This window comes from Ovis canadensis, chromosome 1, assembly GCF_042477335.2.
Source record: "Ovis canadensis isolate MfBH-ARS-UI-01 breed Bighorn chromosome 1, ARS-UI_OviCan_v2, whole genome shotgun sequence".
In the NCBI taxonomy this organism is placed as follows: Eukaryota; Metazoa; Chordata; class Mammalia; order Artiodactyla; family Bovidae; genus Ovis; species Ovis canadensis.
Genome location: NC_091245.1, coordinates 67,117,156 through 67,136,064, shown reverse-complemented (window position 1 = coordinate 67,136,064; position 18,909 = coordinate 67,117,156). Strand labels below are relative to the sequence as shown.

The window sequence follows — 18,909 nt, the reverse complement described above, 5'->3', positions numbered from 1 at the left end:
TGAATCCAAAGAATGTCTGGAGGTTGTAAAGACCTCACCAGACCTACTCCCATAATTTACATTTTAAGATAACAGAATTAGCCAGAAGGTTTAATCCAGAGCCTGTCTTCAGGCAGAATACATTATTGTTATATAATCCTTTAAAGAGCAGGTCTACTCCCATAATTTACAGAATTAGCCAGAAGGTTTAATCCAGAGACTGTCCTCAGGCAGAATACATTATATAATCCTAAGGAATGTAGAGAAGGAATGAAGTTTGTCCTTTCTTCCTCCTTGAGAATTCAAGACCCCTCTCTCCTTGGGGACCCCTAGACTTTTTATCAATCTGCCTAGGAAATGACTCTCTCAACATCAGGTGGCCAAAGTCTTCCATTTAGGAACACATTTTAATCATTATTCAGTTCAGTGGCTCAGTCGTGTCCGACTCTTGGTGACCCCATGAACCGCAGCATGCCAGGCCTCCCTGTCCATCACCAACTACGGAAGTTCACTCAGATTCATGTCCATTGAGTTGGTGATGCCATTCTTACTTACTTAAGTAATTATTCTTACTTTCCCAAAATAGTATACTTTTGTCATTTATACCTATGGGATATAATTTTAAAAGGACTTTTCCTGAAGCAGTGACAAACCATGGAAACTGAAAATAAAACTCCAAATATATTTGTAAGTAATAATATATATCATGTTTATAATATGTATAATATATATCATGTTTCAGAGGCAAACATATCTAAGTGGCCTTATGGTCTTCATTTTGAAACATATATCTTTATACTCACATTGACAAAAACAAAAAGTTCATGAAAACAGAAGAGAATAGATCAAGAGATCCAGAACAAGACCAACAGTGAGAGAGGAAAAGAGAGAAATATCTGGGATCCAGGTAACTGAGAAAAGATTAACTTTATTTGGCTTTAGGTTATGTGCTCAATTTCCCCCTAAATCCATCTCAGTGGCTCAGGGATTATAGAGCCACAGTAGTTTTCCCAGTTTGGGTTCAAGTCTTGAATCTACCAAGGGAAGTCTCAGAATTCTAGAAAAATCTGACCCTGATATTGTAGCATACACCTTCAGTTATATAACATGCTTTGCAGCTCCAAATATGGTCTCATTCTATTTTACAAAATAAGCATACGGCAATCTGGCTAAGGAGTTTTATACTTTTCTAGCTGCTTTTTCAGCTAAAGAAGTCTGCATAGTGAATATGTGTGAAAGCACTTCCTCTTGGGAAAGTTTGGCCATAGAACTTTGAGATTATATTCTGCCTGTCCTTCCTTTCCCTCACTTCCATCTGAAATACAAATTGGATAGTGAAACCCTGCTTCATAGGGTAAAAACCTGAAACAGAAACTGCAGAGTAAGGGAAATTCTTGAGCTCATCTTACAGAATGAGCAGATAAGGGAAGAGATTGTTTGAAAACCAATATAGCTGATCAGAGTCAGAACAGACCCGCCTGCCCCATAGGGGACCTAGTGTCATCACAGCCCCTGCAGCCTTACTAGGTTGCCTCACAAATAAACTCTGCTGCAAATCTCCTGCTCTCAGTGTTTTTGTCTGCAGCTCCTTGGGCAAAAGAACCTGGTTCCCTAACAGCCGCAGTCAAGCTTTCAACTTAGAGGTTAGTACAACGCCTTAAAGGATACAGAAAAGAATGGAAGGAATCTGAATCAACCCCTAACCTCCCAATCTGGCTCCACACTAGTAAAAGGAAAACTCTTAACAAAAGAATAGTGAAGCTCAAGAGGGAGGGGATATACATATAATTATGGCTGATTCGTGTTATTGCGTGGCAGAAACCAGCACAACAGTGTAAAGCAATTATTCTTCAATTTAAAAAAATAGTGAATATGTCTGGGTTATAAAATTGAGGATTTTATACACACATATTTATTTAGCTAATGAAAAAGATCACCGAATTAAAACACTTTTTAGAAAGCAAAGAGAAAGGGGAAAAAATGAAACATTTTTCAAGTGAAGAAAAATTAATAAACTCCCTCTCTCACAAAACACCCCAGAGAGACAGACTGCTGAACTCTCATCCTACCATTACTTGCATCTCCTTCAAACCAGCTGTGGAGAAGGGACAAAGTTGTGCTTACCCAGCCAGGCCTGGAGGAACACTTGTCTCCCTGTCTTTCCTGGAATTCATCCAGATTCCTGCCTCCATTAAAAAAACAAACAAACAATTATCACTTTCGATTTTGATTTCGTTTCCCATAACCCCCACCACTTTTAATAACCAGCTGGCTTTTCAGCTGCTGATGCTTTTTTTTTTTCCCCAGCTTCTGAGCATAAGAGTCGGTTTCCAGAGGAGCCAGAAGCAAGAAGAGCCCTAGGGGCGAGCTGACTTGACCCCCGGCTGCAGCTCCAGGTAAGTCTGCTCCTAAACTTGACCTTCCAAGCACACTTCGGTTAAATAACAATAAATCCCCCAGCGCAGACCCCACACTGGGGGAGGAGAGGAGCAGATGGAGGCGCGGCGCCGGTGGGTGGCGGCCGGCTGGGCGCATTGTTCCGGCAGCTCGGAGTCTCCTTTGGGATACCAGGCTGCTTTCAACCTTGTCGCCCGGATGCTCCGCTGCTCCTGGAGCATCTAAGCAGGGCTGCAGCCAAAAGCAGGAAAGCAGGTAAGTCTTCTGAGGAAAGGAAGCTGAAGTCATTTTTGAGATTGAAGACCCAAACTCACTCTCACTCCCCAGCCCGCCCTTCGCAGAGGCGATGGGTGCGGTCTCTTCTAGCCCCCTCTTGCCCTCCTCAGACACATCCTGAGTGCACTCCGCTGGGCAGTTGTCAAACAAAAAAAGATGGTCCTAAACATAGAGCTAATTTAAATCCTAAAAGATGGACTCGGGGTTATTTTTGTCTTAACATTTGATACTCTGAATACATACAGAACTGTTTTCTTTGGAATAATTCAATCTCACTCTTACTAAAAAAAAAAAAAAAACTATTAATAGTAAATGTAAAATCTAATCATGTTTGTTGATCATGCATGGTTTTTAATGAGTGGCACATACATTAACAGCCTCAGAACAACTTCTGGTACTTGCTGAAAATCTCCAGTGTGGGGTATTCTTGACTTCTGCCTTCTATTAGCACTGTTCTTTTCTATTTGTTTAGTTTCTTTTTTATGGCTTTTTGTTGTTTTATATTTATTAGGCCATGCTACGCAGCACGTGGGGATCTTAGTTCCTAGACCAGGGATCTAACCCCTGTCTCTTGCATTGGGAACAGGGAGTCTTAACCACTGGACTGCTGGGAAAGTCCCTCCAAGTGCTTAGTTTTGAAGTTAAAAGCTTCTTGGTTTTGGTCCCTCAGTATACTTTGAGTTAAAATACAAAATCTTTGTAGACTCATTGACTTACACAAAGCTTGATCAATATTTGGTCTAAGATATAAACTCCGCAATTTCTCTTGCTTATAGCTATTCACCTTAAAAATAAAAGTTATTTTACAAGCCAAAGTGAATTTATTCAGGAATAGTAGAGTTATTGCAATTTGGGACAAGCAAGCTATTTTTAAAAAGCCATGAGGAAGTCCAACAAAGAAAAAGAACATTATAGAGAAAAGTAAGGGGCTGGGAAGGTTGGTTTGGAAAGAAAAGTCAGAGTTCAAGAGTGATGACCAGTTCTCATTGACTGAGTTGCTGGGGTGGTCAATTCTTGTAGGTGATGTAGTGTACACCTTTTCCTCTTGAGGGTTGTCATTGGTATCTCTTTCCCTGTTGAAAATTTTTCCCTTGGGGTCTGTAATTGGCAATTCTTCCGTAACTGACCTCCAGTCTGTAGTTCTGCAACAAGCCCCCTTCTGGCTTGCTGGGGGGCAGCGGTAGAGGGGGCTGGGGTTGGGGACACACTAAACCCAGTTGGCTCAGAATCCGCCTGCCAGTGCTGGATATGCAGGAGACACCAGAGACATGGGTTTGATCCCTGGGTCAGGATCCCTTGGAAGAGAAAATGGCAACAGGCTCCACTGTTCTTGCCTGGAGCACACAGCACATACATGATGGGGGAGGGGACACAGGCCTTCAAGTGAGACCTTACTTTCCAGCCCAGGGATGGAACCAGCACCCTTGTCAGTGAAAGCACAGAGTCCCAACTACTGTCAGGGAATTCTCCAGGTTTTCCTTTATTAATTTTGACATAACACAGCAGTAAAAGGAAGGTCATGTTTTACTCTTCCATTTCTGCTCCAAATCCACTATAGAAAAAGAAAAGAAATTGTTCAGAAGAAATCTGTTAAATAAATAAATGTTTTTTTCTGATAAAAAGATACCTTATAATTCTTGGCAATTTGCATCTTACAGAGCTCACTGACACATTATAACACACTGTCTAATTAAAATAGTACATGAATCAAGAAATTTTTTTTCATGATTTAAAGCCTATTATCAGCTGTACTGTAATGATTCAAGAATTGTTGCTTTACATATAAAATGCTAAGAAAAAGAAGGTGTTGGAGTTAACGTTCCTTTTTCAAGGCATCAACAGATAATAAGCGCTGTGAACCTTCAGGTTTGAACCCTGGCAGCCCGATTCCAGAACCTGTACTTGGACATCCCAGGGCAGCTCTGAACTCCTCCAGCCTGACTCTTCCTACATCACTGCTATTCCCTCTCAGCTATTACCACTGGATCTCCCCAGCCTGCTCATCTTCCTCTTGGGCTGTGTCCTCCCACTTGCTTGCAACCAGGGAGGGAAGTGTCAGAGCCAATCCTCCACTTTCCTTCAGTAATTACTGTCCCTGTCTTCTGACATTCAGTTGTAAAGCAATACTTATATAGAATTTACTATCTACCAGCATAATTTTAAGACTACTGTAAGCATCATGAGATATTTAATCCTCCAAATAACCCTAATGACAGATTGATTTTTATGTCTAATGCTGCCATTGTATAGAAGAAAAAACTGAGGCACAAAGAAATTAATCTTCTCAGTCGTCACATAGCCAGTAACATATGGAAACATGGATTTTGCTTAGTATTATTTTTGAGAAAATAAAGGAACAGTCAAAGCCTTCTGACTTCTATCTCCTATGATCATGAAACATCTAATCATGGTGATGAAATCATTGAAAGTAGAACCTGGCCCAGATGTGAGACCCTGGCATATCTAGCCAGAACTTATAACATCCTATTGCTTGCATCTCTTCTCTATCTGCTTAAATAATAAGAAATACCTTTAATTTGTTAGTAAATTAATTATTACATGTGCAACTTTGTTAGGTACCTTAAAGATCTGTGCTGTTTTAAGAGAGAGCAGCATCTTTGTCTCAGCTTCTGTCTCTCACAATCACTCTTCCTCCAGCCTGTCCTACTCCACTGATTCCTTCATCTGATCGCCAGTCACATTCATTTTTCCTTTCCTGGCAAGGTTTTCCCTGATTAATCTCCATGTAATTTCAAATCCCATTCCCTGCTCATTTCCTTCTGAGCATTTACCACCCTCTAGTATCTATATATGTGGATATTTTTTTTTCACCTTCTATATTATCTGTCTCCTTTACTAGAATAGAGATCCATGAAGCAAGAATTTGTATCCGTCTTGTTCACTGTTTGATCCTAAGCTCCTAGAACAGTGTCTGGCACATGGAAGGTTCTCAATAAACATTTGTGCAATTAATAAGTGATCAAATCATTCTGGAACTCAAGAAATCATCTCTGGTCACCCCTCATCCCGTTCATGTCCCATCTGTCTCTACTTACCCCCAAAATGTTGGTGCTCTCAAAGCTCTATCATCAGCGCTTTGTGTTCTCAGTCTGTTCACTGTATGCCTCATGTGGGCAAGGTTGCATTAGGGTTCATTTAAGGATCAATAAGATAACATACATACTGTACCTATACAGGCCTTAGCACACTAGGCTAAGTACTTACCTTTTTGAAATATACAAAGCAAAGAGAATTGATATCTAAGTTCCACAAGCAGAAGACTAATGTGCATATGACTTTGGTAATCATGAGGGATGACCTCAGGACCCTGTAGTGGTTTGGGTTTTTTTTCACATTTTATTATTTTTTAATTGAAATATAATTTCTTTACAATGCTGTGTTAGTTTCTGCTGTACAACAATATGAGTCAGCTATATGTATACATATATCCTCTCCGTCTTGAGCCTCCCTCTGCCCCCCAATCCCACCCCTCTGGGGACCTTGTGTTCTACTGAGTTTTTTCTCTGGGTTACAGCTTCCCATGGCATCTGGATCCACCATAATGGACCCCGTCTGTCTGGTAAGAAACCAGAACAATCAGCTGACAGTAAATCCTAGAGCATTAAAGACTCTCGAGCAGATATCTCAGCCTGTGGTGGTGGTGGCCATCGCAGGGCTGTATCGGACCGGAAAGTCCTATCTGATGAACCGCCTGGCAGGACAGAACCACGGTGAGTTTTGTTAAGTGTCATTCAGGATATTTGCTTGAAAGCATGGTGACGCAGGCTGCTGATCCTCCTCCTCTAGGGTCATGCTAAGGAAGAGCCTAACCCTCCCTCCCCCGTCACTGAAGAAAACTCCTAATTCTCACCACCGAGTTTATAACTTCAAACCCATCCCTCCACAGTGTTCACTCTTCTGCCCAGTGATCGAGAGTTCCCAGTCCCATCAGAACATCTACTTCATTCGTCCTGATTCCATCCTCTGCCGTCTTCTCAGGGGCTCATCTTCAACAATTACTGCCTTCCTTTCTCCTTTACCACATTTGTCCTAAACCACAGAGTCATTCCAAGCGGCACACAAATATTTTTTAATATGTCTTTTTTTTAGAAGACAATAGAAGGGAGCACCGACAGCAAAATCCCTATATCCTATACCTCAATGAGACTACCATGCATTCCTTTTGGTTTAATTTCACAGTAAAACTTTGACAACTGTACATATTCTCTTTCTCTAACTAGTCTTTTCTAATATGTGAACTCTAAGGCACATAGATGGGGCTTCCCTGGGGGCTCAGATGGTAAAGACTCTGCCTGCAATGCAGGAGACCTGGTTTCAATCCCTGGGTCAGGAAGATCCCCTGGAGAAGGGAACGGCAGCCCACTGCAGTATTCTTGCCTGGAGAATTCCATGGAGAGAGGATCCTGGCAGCTATGGGCTACTGTCATTGGGGTTGCAAAGAGTCAGACACGAATGAGCAACTAACATTTTCAGGTTTCCCTCGTGGTGCAGTGGTAAAGAATCTACCCACCAGCGCAGGAGATGCAGGAGACTTGGGTTTAATCTCTGGGTCAGGAAGATTCTGTGGAGAAGGAAATGACAAGCCACCCCAGTATTCTTGCCTGGAAAATTCCATGGACTGAAGAGTGTGGTGGACTATAGTCCATGGAGTCACAAAGAGTCAGCCAAGACTGAGCACACGTATGTCACAACACATATGGAAGAATACATAAAAAAATATATATATACACATTAAAAAGTTGATAAGTATGAAGTGATCAACTGTTCAGTCACTGCCCAGAGCAAGAAATAAAACATCACCAACACCCAAAAGCCCAAATCACACCCTCTTACACTCTCACTGAAGCTCACTGATGTTTTGATTTTCATGGTGCCTTCTTTCATTCTTTATATTTAAATATTGTTTTACAATCTATGCAACTATTTCTTAAAAATAGCTTAAACTTTATAGAGGAAAGTACATTCTGGTATTCATTGGGATCTTGATTCATATTCTCAGTAAGAAGTTTATGAGGTTCATCTAGTTTGTCATGCTGCTGCTGCTGCTCCTAAGTCACTTCAGTCGTGTCCGACTCTGTGCGACCCCATAGATGGAAGCCCACTAGGCTCCCCGGTCCCTGGGATTCTCCAGGCAAGAACACTGGAGTGGGTTGCCATTTCCTTCTCCAATGCATGAAAGTGAAAAGCGAAAGGGAAGTTGCTCAGTGGTGTCCGACTCTTAATGACCGCATGGACTGCAGCCCACGAGGCTCCTCCATCCATGGGATTCTCCAGGCAAGAGTTTGTCATAGGTGTCTGTAATTACTTTCACTATTTTGTACTTTTAAACTGACAGAGGATACCACAATTTACTGATCCATTTGTTGCTGATGAACACTGGCATTATTTGCAACTTTTATCTTTTATGAATGGTGCTCTCATGATTATTCTTCATCTATATCCTGGTGTGTGTATATACTAACTTCCTTATGTTTTACCTAGAAGTGGAATTGCTGAATCAAGAATTGTTTGTCTTCAGCCTTTCAAGATAACATCAAACAGTCTTTTTAGCTTTATGTTCAGTTTATGGGCTTTTTAGCGGCAATTTAAATTTTCCATATTGTCACAAAATTTCGGTAAAAACATTTTAAAATTTGTCGATCTGGTGTCTGTATGGTTGCTTGTTATTTGCCTCACTACTAATAGGTTTGAGCACTTTTTCATATATTTGCCTTTTGTCTTACCTATTTCAAGAGGTTTTTTTCTACCAAGTTGCCTGACTTGTTTCTAATTGATTTTTAGGATAATACACCCATGTCCTGTTGGGCATTTCTGAGAAAACCACACACCATTTCTTTCCTAATGCCTTCCTCTGTGGCCCAGCAGCTTAGCACAATTAGGGAGTAGAACCTCAGTTCACTTAACTCTAAGGGTCCCTAGGAATATCTCAGTGTCTCACTCAAATTCTCTGTTTCTCTGTGTGTGTATCTCTCTCTCTCTTCCCCCATCTCTCTTTGTTCTTCCTTTCTCCCACTCTCATTTTTCCTTTGCAATCTCGTACTGACTTAAAACAAGACATTTTATGTTTGTCTTTCTTTGAAAGGAAATTGATCACCAATCAGGGGAGGACGCTTTTGCTTGCCAGCGTAAATTAGTAAATAGGTCATTTTTGGAGAGATTTAAGATTTCAGAACTCTAAGAAAGAGATACATGCAAGGAGTTTGAGGAACATTCTTTCTTTTCCTACTTGAGATAACACCTGGGAATAAAGAGGTGATTTTCCTACTGAGGAAACCTTTAACCCAGTCATGTTTCAGGGCTTCCCTGGTGTCTCAGTTGGTAAAGAATCTGCCTGCAATGCGAGAAACCTGGCTTTGATCCTGGGTTGGGAAGATCCCTTGGAGGAGGGCATGGCCACCCACTCTAGTATTCTTGCCTGGACAATCCCCATGAACAGAGAAGCCTGGCGGGCTACTGCCTATGGGACCAGAGTCAGACGCAACTGAGCGACTAAGCAGTCATGTTTTAAAACATCTGAATTGTGACTTACCACATGAGTCATACCAAAGGAAGAAGAAAGCACAAATTAGCACCCAGTCAGGGTTGACTAGCAGAAGCAAGTCAATATTTTCTCTCCTGTGGTAATACCATTGTCTGTTCTTGACATCTCATAACTGACCATGATGACCTCCACTTATAGCTTGTCTTTTCTCCCTGGAGGAACTGAGAGTTCACATTTCTTTGTATTAATCAGCACACAGTCAAATGCCATCATGATGTAGAAGAGAGAAGATCATCTCAGGTCCTATACCCACTTTGAGCAGAGCACACAAGATACGGCACTGAATGGCCTGAGCCATGTTGAACCATGCTCCCTCAGCTATTTCATCAGATCCATTTCTATTCTCAGTTGAAGGGAGCATTGGCATCTGACCAAGGTCAAAATCTTGGACTGTTGGGTGAGCAGCTTCTGTTACCTGCAGCTTCTTAGGCATGTACCTCACATCCTCTCCCATCTCTGGGTTTAAGCCTTAAGAAAGAAGGGCAAGCAAGTCTTACAGGTCTGTTTTGCTTTCCCTTCTGTTATATCTCCGTGTGAGTCAGTAAACAAAGAATTGTTCATTTTTGAAGAGGAGAAGAGAAATGAGGAAAATACGAGGAGGAAGAAGAGGAATAAAAGTAACAAAAGTTGATGTATCAATGCAGGTTGTGAAAGGACACAGAATCCACTTAGAGGGTAACTGAAGATGTTTATTGGAGGGACGATTACAAGGGCATGAGCTGAGCAAAGGGAACCCATGAAGTAATGCAGAAACACTCAGAGGGTGGCAGGAACAATGTCAAGTAGCTTTGATATCTCCTACAGCATGAAGAGACAAGCAGTGAGTGGATTCCAGATGTGGTAAAGATCAAGGTCTTGTGCTTAGTTGCTCAGGCGTGTCCGACTCTTTGCGATCCCACGGACTGTAACCCACCAGGCTCCTCTGTCCATGGGGATTCTCCAGGCAAGAATACTGGAGTGGATTGCCATGTCCTCCTCCAGGGGATCTTCCCAACTCAGGGACTGAACCCAGATCTCCCCTATTGTAGGTGGATTCTTTACCATCTGAACCACCAGGGAAGCCCAAGCATTCTGGAGTAGGTAGCCTATCCCTTTACCAGGGGATCTTCCTGACCCAGGAATCAAACAGGGTCTCCTGCATTGCAGGCCAATTCTTTACCAAAAAGGAGATGTGACTAAACGTGGGAACAGAGGCACTGGGACACCATGGTTCATCAGGGCGGTAGCCAGGGCAACAGGTGACTGCCTTCTAATCTTCTACTGTTATCTCTCACTGGTAAAAGTCCATCAGAAAGTGGAGGATAAGGGAGCTCTTCAGTGTCAGACAAATGTAGAGAGGTTAATAGAGCTAACATTTTAGAATGTGACACGGTTTGAGCTATTAATGGTAAGAGATGAATAGGGGACACAAAGTGTTTCTTGAGAAGGTTCTGAATATGTGTAGAGGATGGGTCTTCTGTACTTGTTAAAGTGAAAGCATCCTCCCCACAGTCAGGCACTCACATGCACACAAGTTCACCCAAAGTAACCCATGGGCAGCCTGGACTATCTGCTCTTACTGTGCATTGCTTCCTCCTCTTTCTGGGCAGGTTTCCGTCTGGGCTCCACAGTGCGGTCTGAAACCAAGGGCATCTGGATGTGGTGTGTGCCCCACCCCTCCAAGGAGAACCACACCCTGGTCCTTCTGGACACTGAGGGTCTGGGTGATGTGGAGAAGGTAAGGCAGGGAATCTTCTTTACTCCTGACACCCCACTTACAATTCAATTTCTCACCTCAATTCAACTTTTACCATATATTCCTGTAAACTGCAAATCCAGTTATAAATAATGAGGTTAAATTTTCTTTCCTTGAATTTTCTCTTTAATAAGATCAATACTTTGGTTACTAGGGACACATCTCCTTATTTTTAACACTGGGGTGAGAGATGGAAGTTAACAAATATGTATTGGGTTCAAATCTAAGGCTTTGTGTTAAGTGCAACAGTGAGTGAAGTATAAGCCAGAGCTGAGTTGGGGAGATAAAAAATAAGCAGTCTTGACCCATGAAAAAAAGAGTGAGGCCTTACCCCAGTTTTTTAGGTTTGGGAAGAAATCTTAGTGAAAGCTGTAACTCATGCAGTCAACTGGATCTGCAGGTTCAGATGTGTAGGGTTACTCAATTTGGAAGTAGGAATTGTGAAAGTAGATTCAGCAAATAAACTATTTTGAAAATCTCCAGAAAAGCTTCCAACATACCAGGAGCATTTTATTCCATGTTTTGGATCTCTGAAGAGGAATTCTTCAATGAATTCTATAAAAAACTTGAGCTAGACTCATGAGGAAAATGTAAATTGGATAATATTAGGTATTTTGTCTTCACAGTGTTACTTGCAATCAATTTTTCTCCTTATTTATATTAATCTGCTTCTAAATTAAAAGTAGTAACATTGAATCTTTGATTTTCATCACTGCAGAAAAGGATTTGGGGCATGAATTCAGAAATTCTGAGTTTAAAAATCCAGATTTAAAGTACTCAATAATCATCTCAGTGTCAACCCAAGATGGTCTCCTGATCCTGCTAGATTCTAGTTTGCATGACCTTCTTCTTTTTGTCTAATTGTATTTGTCAAGGAACCAAAGCACACCAGACTGCACACTGATAGCAGCAGAACTTGCTGCCCTCCCTACCTGCGGTGTGTCTCGGCAATATATACTCTGTTCCAAAGTCGCTCATGACTTCTCCTGAATCTCATTTTCAGCCTCATCATCTATGACCACATGGGTAACCACTACTTCAGTCAAATAAAAGGAGCATGTAATACGCTTTCTGATCATGCTCTCTGACAACTGTGATTGGTTTCTGTGGACCCTCCGTGTGCATGGTCCCTGTAACTGCAGAAGTCCATGTTCTGTCATTTCTTTAAAGCCCAGCTCTTTAACCTAATGCCATCATATGACTGTCAGACACAATCACGTCTGGCTCTGAATGCACAGAGTACATTTTCTGGTTCATGTGAAATCATCCCCTTTGTCTTTTACCGTATAGTATTAGATTTCATGCCTGGCATCCTGGATATATTTACATGTTGCCAGTTAATCTGCCCCTCCATCTCTCTAAGGAGGGACTGTAATAGGAAACTTTATATCCATATAAGGAGATGTTGTATCCGCTGTTTTCTAAATGCACAATGAATAGTTGATGAATTAAATTGAATAACACTAGTTCCTAACATAGCTTATGATCAAGAAAAGAAGTGCAAAGGAATCATGGCCCATTTATTGTTGCATAACTTATGTGTTCCAGGCACTGTATTAAACATTCAACATTAAAAAAAAAATAATTCTGTTAATTTATTTATTTTATTTTTCACTTCACTAGGTCTTTGTTGTTGTGCGGGCTTTTCTCTCATTGCAGACAGTGGGGGCCACTCTCTAGCTGCAGTGCTTAGGCGTCTCACTCCTGTGTCTTCTCTTATTGCAGAGCGCAGGCTCTAGGGTGCGTGGGCTTCAGCAGTTCCAGTGCATGGGCTCAGTAGTTGCAGCTCTCGGGCACTAGAGCACAGGCTCCATAGTTGTGGTGCACAAGCTGTTCCTCCACAGCATGTGGGATCTTCCCAGTTTAGGGATCTAACCCACATCTCCTGCACTGGCAGGTGGGTTCTTTACCACTGAGCCACGAGAGAAGCCTGATGCACATTTATGATGTCATTCACTTCTGTTAATAACTAACCACACCAAAGTGCTTAGCGGGATTAGTGTAAACACCAAAAAGGTTTGCATTTAGCATTGTCTTGAAAATTTATGCTACTTGCCTTACTATTCAGTTACAATACAACTGTTATAGTAAATGAACAACCATATGGAAGAATGAGGAGTAGCATCCTCACGCTGTAATGTACTTTTTAGGGGGACTCCAAGAATGACTCGTGGATCTTTGCCCTGGCCGTGCTCCTGAGCAGCACCTTTGTCTACAACAGCATGAGCACCATCAACCACCAGGCCCTGGAGCAGCTGCAGTATCCTTCCAGGAACTGAACCAGCACATTTCTTTGACTTTATGGGACTAGCGACTGATACTGTTTCTTCTTTCCCATGATTCCATTTTCATGGCTGATATAGAGGGAAAATGGGGCAAAAGAGAAGGTTGATATAACGTGTTTTGGGGCCAAATCTGGAAATCGTGTTGGAGGGTGCTTCTTATTCCTTAGCTAATCACAGCTATGTGACTGAACTAACAGAGTTAATCAGAACCAAATCATCTCCCAGCTACAATGAAGAAGAGGACTCAGCCGAGTTTGTGACTTTCTTTCCAGACTTCATCTGGACTGTGCGGGATTTCATGTTGGAACTGGAGTTAGATGACTGTCTCATCACTGAAGATGAGTACCTGGAGAATGCCTTGAAGTTGATTCCAGGTATCAGAGCAGGGCTGGAGTGTTGGATGGTTCGGTAGGGCAGAGCTCTGACATTCAGTACTTGATGTCAGTCTTGATTTGAGGTTGAGTTGAGGCCATGCTAATGGTGCCTGGTGAATGATAGATGGTGGCTTCCGTCATTATTGTTACTGGGAAAACTCTAGTGACCAGAGCTTAAGCTCACAGAGGAAATGTGGAATCCAATATTAGACCAAATTATTTTAGAGAAATGAATACCATGAAAAAAACAGGCTCACATAAACTTACATTACATAGTAAATCTAAGTGCTTCTCCTTTTCTATTTGAGAAAGATAATCCATCAAACCAGAATCAAAAGGTAAACAAAAGAACAAATTTTCAAAGTACCTTTAACACAGTGCATCTTACCAGCATAGGTAGCTACTTCTTCATATTGATAGATAGGCTATTTATACACTACAGAGTTCAGGAAAAAAGCATTGTCATGTCCTTCCAGTAAGACTGTCAGATCCTTTATATGCTCTTCCTCATAATATCACACTCTTCATCCTAGAACCTGACATAGTATATGTCAGCTAATATAATAAGTTAGTTATTCAGATTATTTTAGCAGAGTGGTACCTGGAAGCAATATTCATTTTTGTTCACTTGATCATTTACTTCCCTGGTGGCTCTACTGGTAATGAATCTGCCTGCAATGCAGGAGACCTGTGTTCAATCCCTGGGTTGGAAAGATCTCCCAGAGAAAAAAATGGCTACCCACTCCAGTATTCTTGCCTGGAGAATTCCATGGACAGAGGAGCCTGGCAAGCTACAGTTCATGAGGTTGCAAAGAGTTGGACATAACTAAGTGACTAAGTTTCACTTTCAATAATTTATTCATTCTTTCAATAAATAAGTATTTGTTGAACTACTGGTAGATGCCCAGAATCCTTCTATATAGTAATCACATCCAGTGTAAAATTACGGAAAGAAGAGATGAGGTCTCCTGGTTTCAGTTCAGTTCAGTTCATTTCAGTCACTCAATAATGTCCAATTCTTTGTGACCCTATAGACTGCAGCATGTCAGGCTTCCCTGTCCATTTCCAACTCCCAGAGCTTGCTCAAACTAATGTCCATCGAGTCAGTGATGCCATCCAACCATTTCATCCTCTGTTGTCCCCTTCTCCTCCTGCCTTCGATCTTTCCCAGCATCAGGGACTTTTCAAATGAGTCCGTTCTTTGCATCAGGTGGCTAAAGTATTGGAGTTTCAGTTTCAGCATCAGTCTTTCCAATGAATATTCAGGACTGATATCCTTTAGGTTGGACAGGTTGGATCTCCTTGCAGTCCAAAGAATTCTCAAGAGTCTTCTCCAAAACCCCAGACCAAAAGCATCAGTTCTTTGGTGCTCAGCTTTTTTTATAGTCCAACTCTCACATTCATACATGACTACTGGAAAAACCATAGCTTAGACTAGATGGACCTTTGTTGGCAAAGTAATGTCTCTGCTTTTTAATATGCTGTCTAGGTTGGTCATAACTTTTCTTCCAGTTAGCAAGCATCTTTTAATTTCACGGCTTCTGTCACCATCTGCAGTGACTTCAGAGCTCCCAAAAGTAAAGTCTGTCACTGTTTCCATTGTTTCCCCATCTATTTGTATGAGGTAATGGGACCAGATGCCATGATCTTGATTTTGTGAATGTTAAGTTTTAAGCCAACGTTTTCCACTCTCTTCTTTCACTTTCATCAAGAGGCTCTTTAGTTCCTCTTCACTTTCTGCTATAAGGGTGGTGTCATCTGCGTATCTGAGGTTATTGATATTTCTCCCGGCAATCTTGATTCCAGCTTGTGCTTCATCCAGCCCAGCATTTCTCATGATGTACTCTGAATAGAAGTTAAATAAGCAGGGTGACAATATACAGCCTTGACGTACTCCTTTCCCAATTTGGAACCAGTCTGTTGTTCCATGTCCAGTTCTAAATGTTGGTTCATGACCTGCATACAGATTTCTCAGAAGGCAGGTCAGGTGGCCTGGTATTCCCACCTCTTGAAGAATTTTCCACAGTTTGTGGTGATCCATACAGTCAAAGGCTTTAGCATAGTCAATAAAGCAGAAGTAGATGTTTTTCCATAACTCTGTTGCTTTTTTGATGATCCAGTGGATGTTGGCAATTTCATCTCTTGTTCCTCTGTTTTTTTCTAAATCCAGCTTGAATATCTGGAAGTTCATGGTTTATGTACTATTGAAGCCGGGGCTGGAGAATTTTGAGCATTACTTTGGTAGCATGTGAGATGGGTGCAATTGTGTGGTAGTTTGAACATTCTTTGGCATTGCCTTTCTTTGAGATTGGTTTCATTTAGGCTACACTAACATGAAATAGTGTATGCTACAGTAATTGCCAATCTATCTACAATGTGTGTACTTTTTTGCTCTGATTTATGAAGCGTTTCTTCACATCCTGAGTATCATTTGTCTTCCACAGGTTATTTTTCCAGCAATATCATAAATATATAATAAATATCTTTATTTCTACTATCACATTACTATAGAGCCCATATGTCATTTCTCACATGGGAACTGTAATATCAGAAAAATATTTCTGACAATTTCTTGGATTAATCTATTACTCAAGAAACATCTAATAAGTAGTTGATCCACTGCACAGCATGGAAAGTTAAGGAAAAGAATCAGAAGTTTGTCACTAAGAAGGGATTCCTCCCCCGCCTCCTCAGAAGTACTTCCTTTGCTCTCAGAGATATACAAAAAAGGGGGACGAGGGGATTTTCCAGCTCTGGGTAGATTAGTGTAAGATTGATTTGCACGATTCAATAATAGGAGATATACGAGCACAAGAGTTATAGTGATGCAAAGATCCTTGGAACTGAAAGTCCTCAGTCCCCTATTCCTTTCATGATTGCTCTTTTTCCAATTCTGCAGGCAAGGATCCCAAAATCCAAAATTCCAACATGCCCAGAGAGTGTGTCAGGAAATTTTTTCCAAAAAGAAAGTGCTTTGTCTTTGACCGGCCTACAAATGACAGAAAGCTATTACTCCGTGTTGAGGAACTATCAGATAACCAATTGGATGTGAATTTCCAGAAGCAATCAAAAGAGTTTTGCTCATATATCTTTACCCATGCAAAGCCCAAGACCCTAAGAGAAGGAATCACTGTCACTGGGGGAGGTGAGTCTCCTTCGCTACCTCATGACTCTCTGTGCTTCAGTGTGTGGTAAACTTGTGATTACACTCTGGATTTCTCTTGGTTTCTCTGCAGTTGTGTTTTCTTCTCCATGTGACTTGGAAAATGGATGTTCACACCACTCATGAAAATGCATGTTTCTTCATTTAAAGAAGCATATATAAGTGCTTGTTGCAGTCTACCAAATCTCATGAAACTATTACATTAGTGATATAAATTAAAGATAGAAATCTTCATGGTGATGAGATGTCTGAAGGGATAAGTGTTTCGAGTGAGAATAGGCAAGATATTTTGTGGATTTATATGAAGCAGAAAGTAAATAATAGTTATGAATCTGTGTAAGTTCACTGAGAGTCTGAGAAACAAATGTAAATACAATCTTATGTACAGGGCTGGCTTCACAGACATGCCTCCTGGGCAGTCATGCTGAGATGAGCCCTGCTTGGTTTCATTTTTGTTTCAACTATTCTGAAATTCTTGATGACATTTCAGTAAGACATTTTCATTTACAAATAATGCCCACAAGCTATGTAACTTACTTATATCTATAATAAGTTCTTTTTTATTTTATTACAATGGGAAAAGTGATCTAGGAAAATCTTGGGCATATTGTTTGAGATCATTTGTTCAATGTTGTAATATGATGAATTTGAGAATCATAAAAGATAGAGTGAATAGTAGACATAGTGATGTTATTATAAAGAAGTAGATCCATAGATCAAACAGGAGAAGGATCCAAGAATGAGTAAGTAGAATGAGGAGAAGAATAAATAGAGGAAAAGGGAACTTCCACTTCCATAAAATTTAGTGATTTTTTTAAGGTGCTAATGTCTAAACCTATAAAACAGGCAAGAATTCTCTCTCCATTTAATAAATATTATGTATCTTTCAGGGTTGGGGACTCTGGTGGAGGCCTATGTAAATGCCATCAACAGTGGAGGAGTTCCCTGTTTGGAGAACGCAGTAATAACTCTGGCTGAGCGTGAGAACTCAGCAGCCGTGCAGAAGGCGGCTGATCACTACAATGAGCAGATGACCCAGCGACTGAACCTTCCCACAGACACGCTCCAGGAGCTGCTGGAGGTGCACACAGCCTGTGAGAAGGAAGCCATTGCCATCTTCATGGAGCGCTCCTTCAAGGATGACAAGCTGATGTTCCAGAAGAAGCTCGTGGTAATGTGTCATAGAATATATGCTTCCTGATTCCTTTCTTCTGGAGTGATGCTGAGACTCCCCCTTTTTGACAAAATGGTTCCTGTGCTTCTTGTCATGAAAGGAGTTTAGATTCTAATGATTGATAGGGCTCTACAGGCTACAAGTTATCAATTTTCTAAAAATTGGGCTTCTTATTTTCTGTTGTGGCAAAACAAATTACTCTGCTCTTAGCAACTTGAAACAACACACATCTATTAGGTTATCATTCCTCAGGTCAGATCCCACCCAGGGTCTGTGGGTATTCTGCTTGGTGTCCCATAGCTAAAAACAAGGTTCACATTGACTTGGTATCCACATGGACATTCTGGGGAACTCCCCTCCATCTTCAGTGCAGCAATGGTGCACTGTTTTCTTCTTCTATTTCTAATCTCTTGGACTACCACTTCTGCCACCAACTGGAGAAGAATAACATGTAAAGTGCAAGTGTGACCAGGTAATATCCACCTGGGTAATCTCCATTTTGTAAAGTCAACATGTTCTGTGCAATTTAGTCTGTACACAGAATAATTGTTCATCATATTCACAAGTCCAGGGATTAGGTAGAGTGTGGACCCTGGGAAAGAGAACTCTTGGAGATCACAATTCTGCTTATCATTAGCACCTTCACTGAAAGTCTGACTTTCAGTCTTGCTTGACCATTATAAGTTACAAAAATCTCTTCTTTGTATTGAGAAAGCAAGCCTGATTGGAATTTATAAGTACAAGCAAAACATTTCTTTTCCTATATTTTCACACACTCAAATTCTCAATAAGATGAGAATATAAGAAAAATTGAAAACTGTTGGTGTGGTGTTGTTTCACTAAGTCACGTCTCACTCTGAGATCCCATGGATTATAGCCCCCAGGCTCCTCTGTCCACAGAATTTTCCAGGCAAGAATACTGGAGTGAGCTGCCATTTCCTACAGGGGATCTTCCCAACCCAAG

The 18,909-nt window shown here is 41.1% G+C and overlaps 2 protein-coding genes across 2 annotated transcripts in view; both read left to right on the top strand.

The window, feature by feature from the left end:
• Nucleotides 1-18,909, top strand: part of LOC138443852 (guanylate-binding protein 1-like) — a 166,628-nt gene that overhangs the window by 104,273 nt on the left and 43,446 nt on the right. The window lies entirely within an intron of this gene.
• LOC138443849 (guanylate-binding protein 4-like) overlaps nucleotides 1-18,909 on the top strand; it is a 28,615-nt gene that overhangs the window by 5,618 nt on the left and 4,088 nt on the right. The window contains exons 2-8 of the mRNA XM_069596903.1: nucleotides 2,287-2,375; nucleotides 6,188-6,383; nucleotides 10,804-10,931; nucleotides 13,100-13,209; nucleotides 13,412-13,608; nucleotides 16,508-16,753; nucleotides 17,662-17,942. Of these exons, the coding sequence (XP_069453004.1) occupies nucleotides 6,194-6,383; nucleotides 10,804-10,931; nucleotides 13,100-13,209; nucleotides 13,412-13,608; nucleotides 16,508-16,753; nucleotides 17,662-17,942 (1,152 nt within the window). The 5' untranslated portion in view covers nucleotides 2,287-2,375; nucleotides 6,188-6,193. The remainder of the gene's footprint in view (nucleotides 1-2,286; nucleotides 2,376-6,187; nucleotides 6,384-10,803; nucleotides 10,932-13,099; nucleotides 13,210-13,411; nucleotides 13,609-16,507; nucleotides 16,754-17,661; nucleotides 17,943-18,909) is intronic.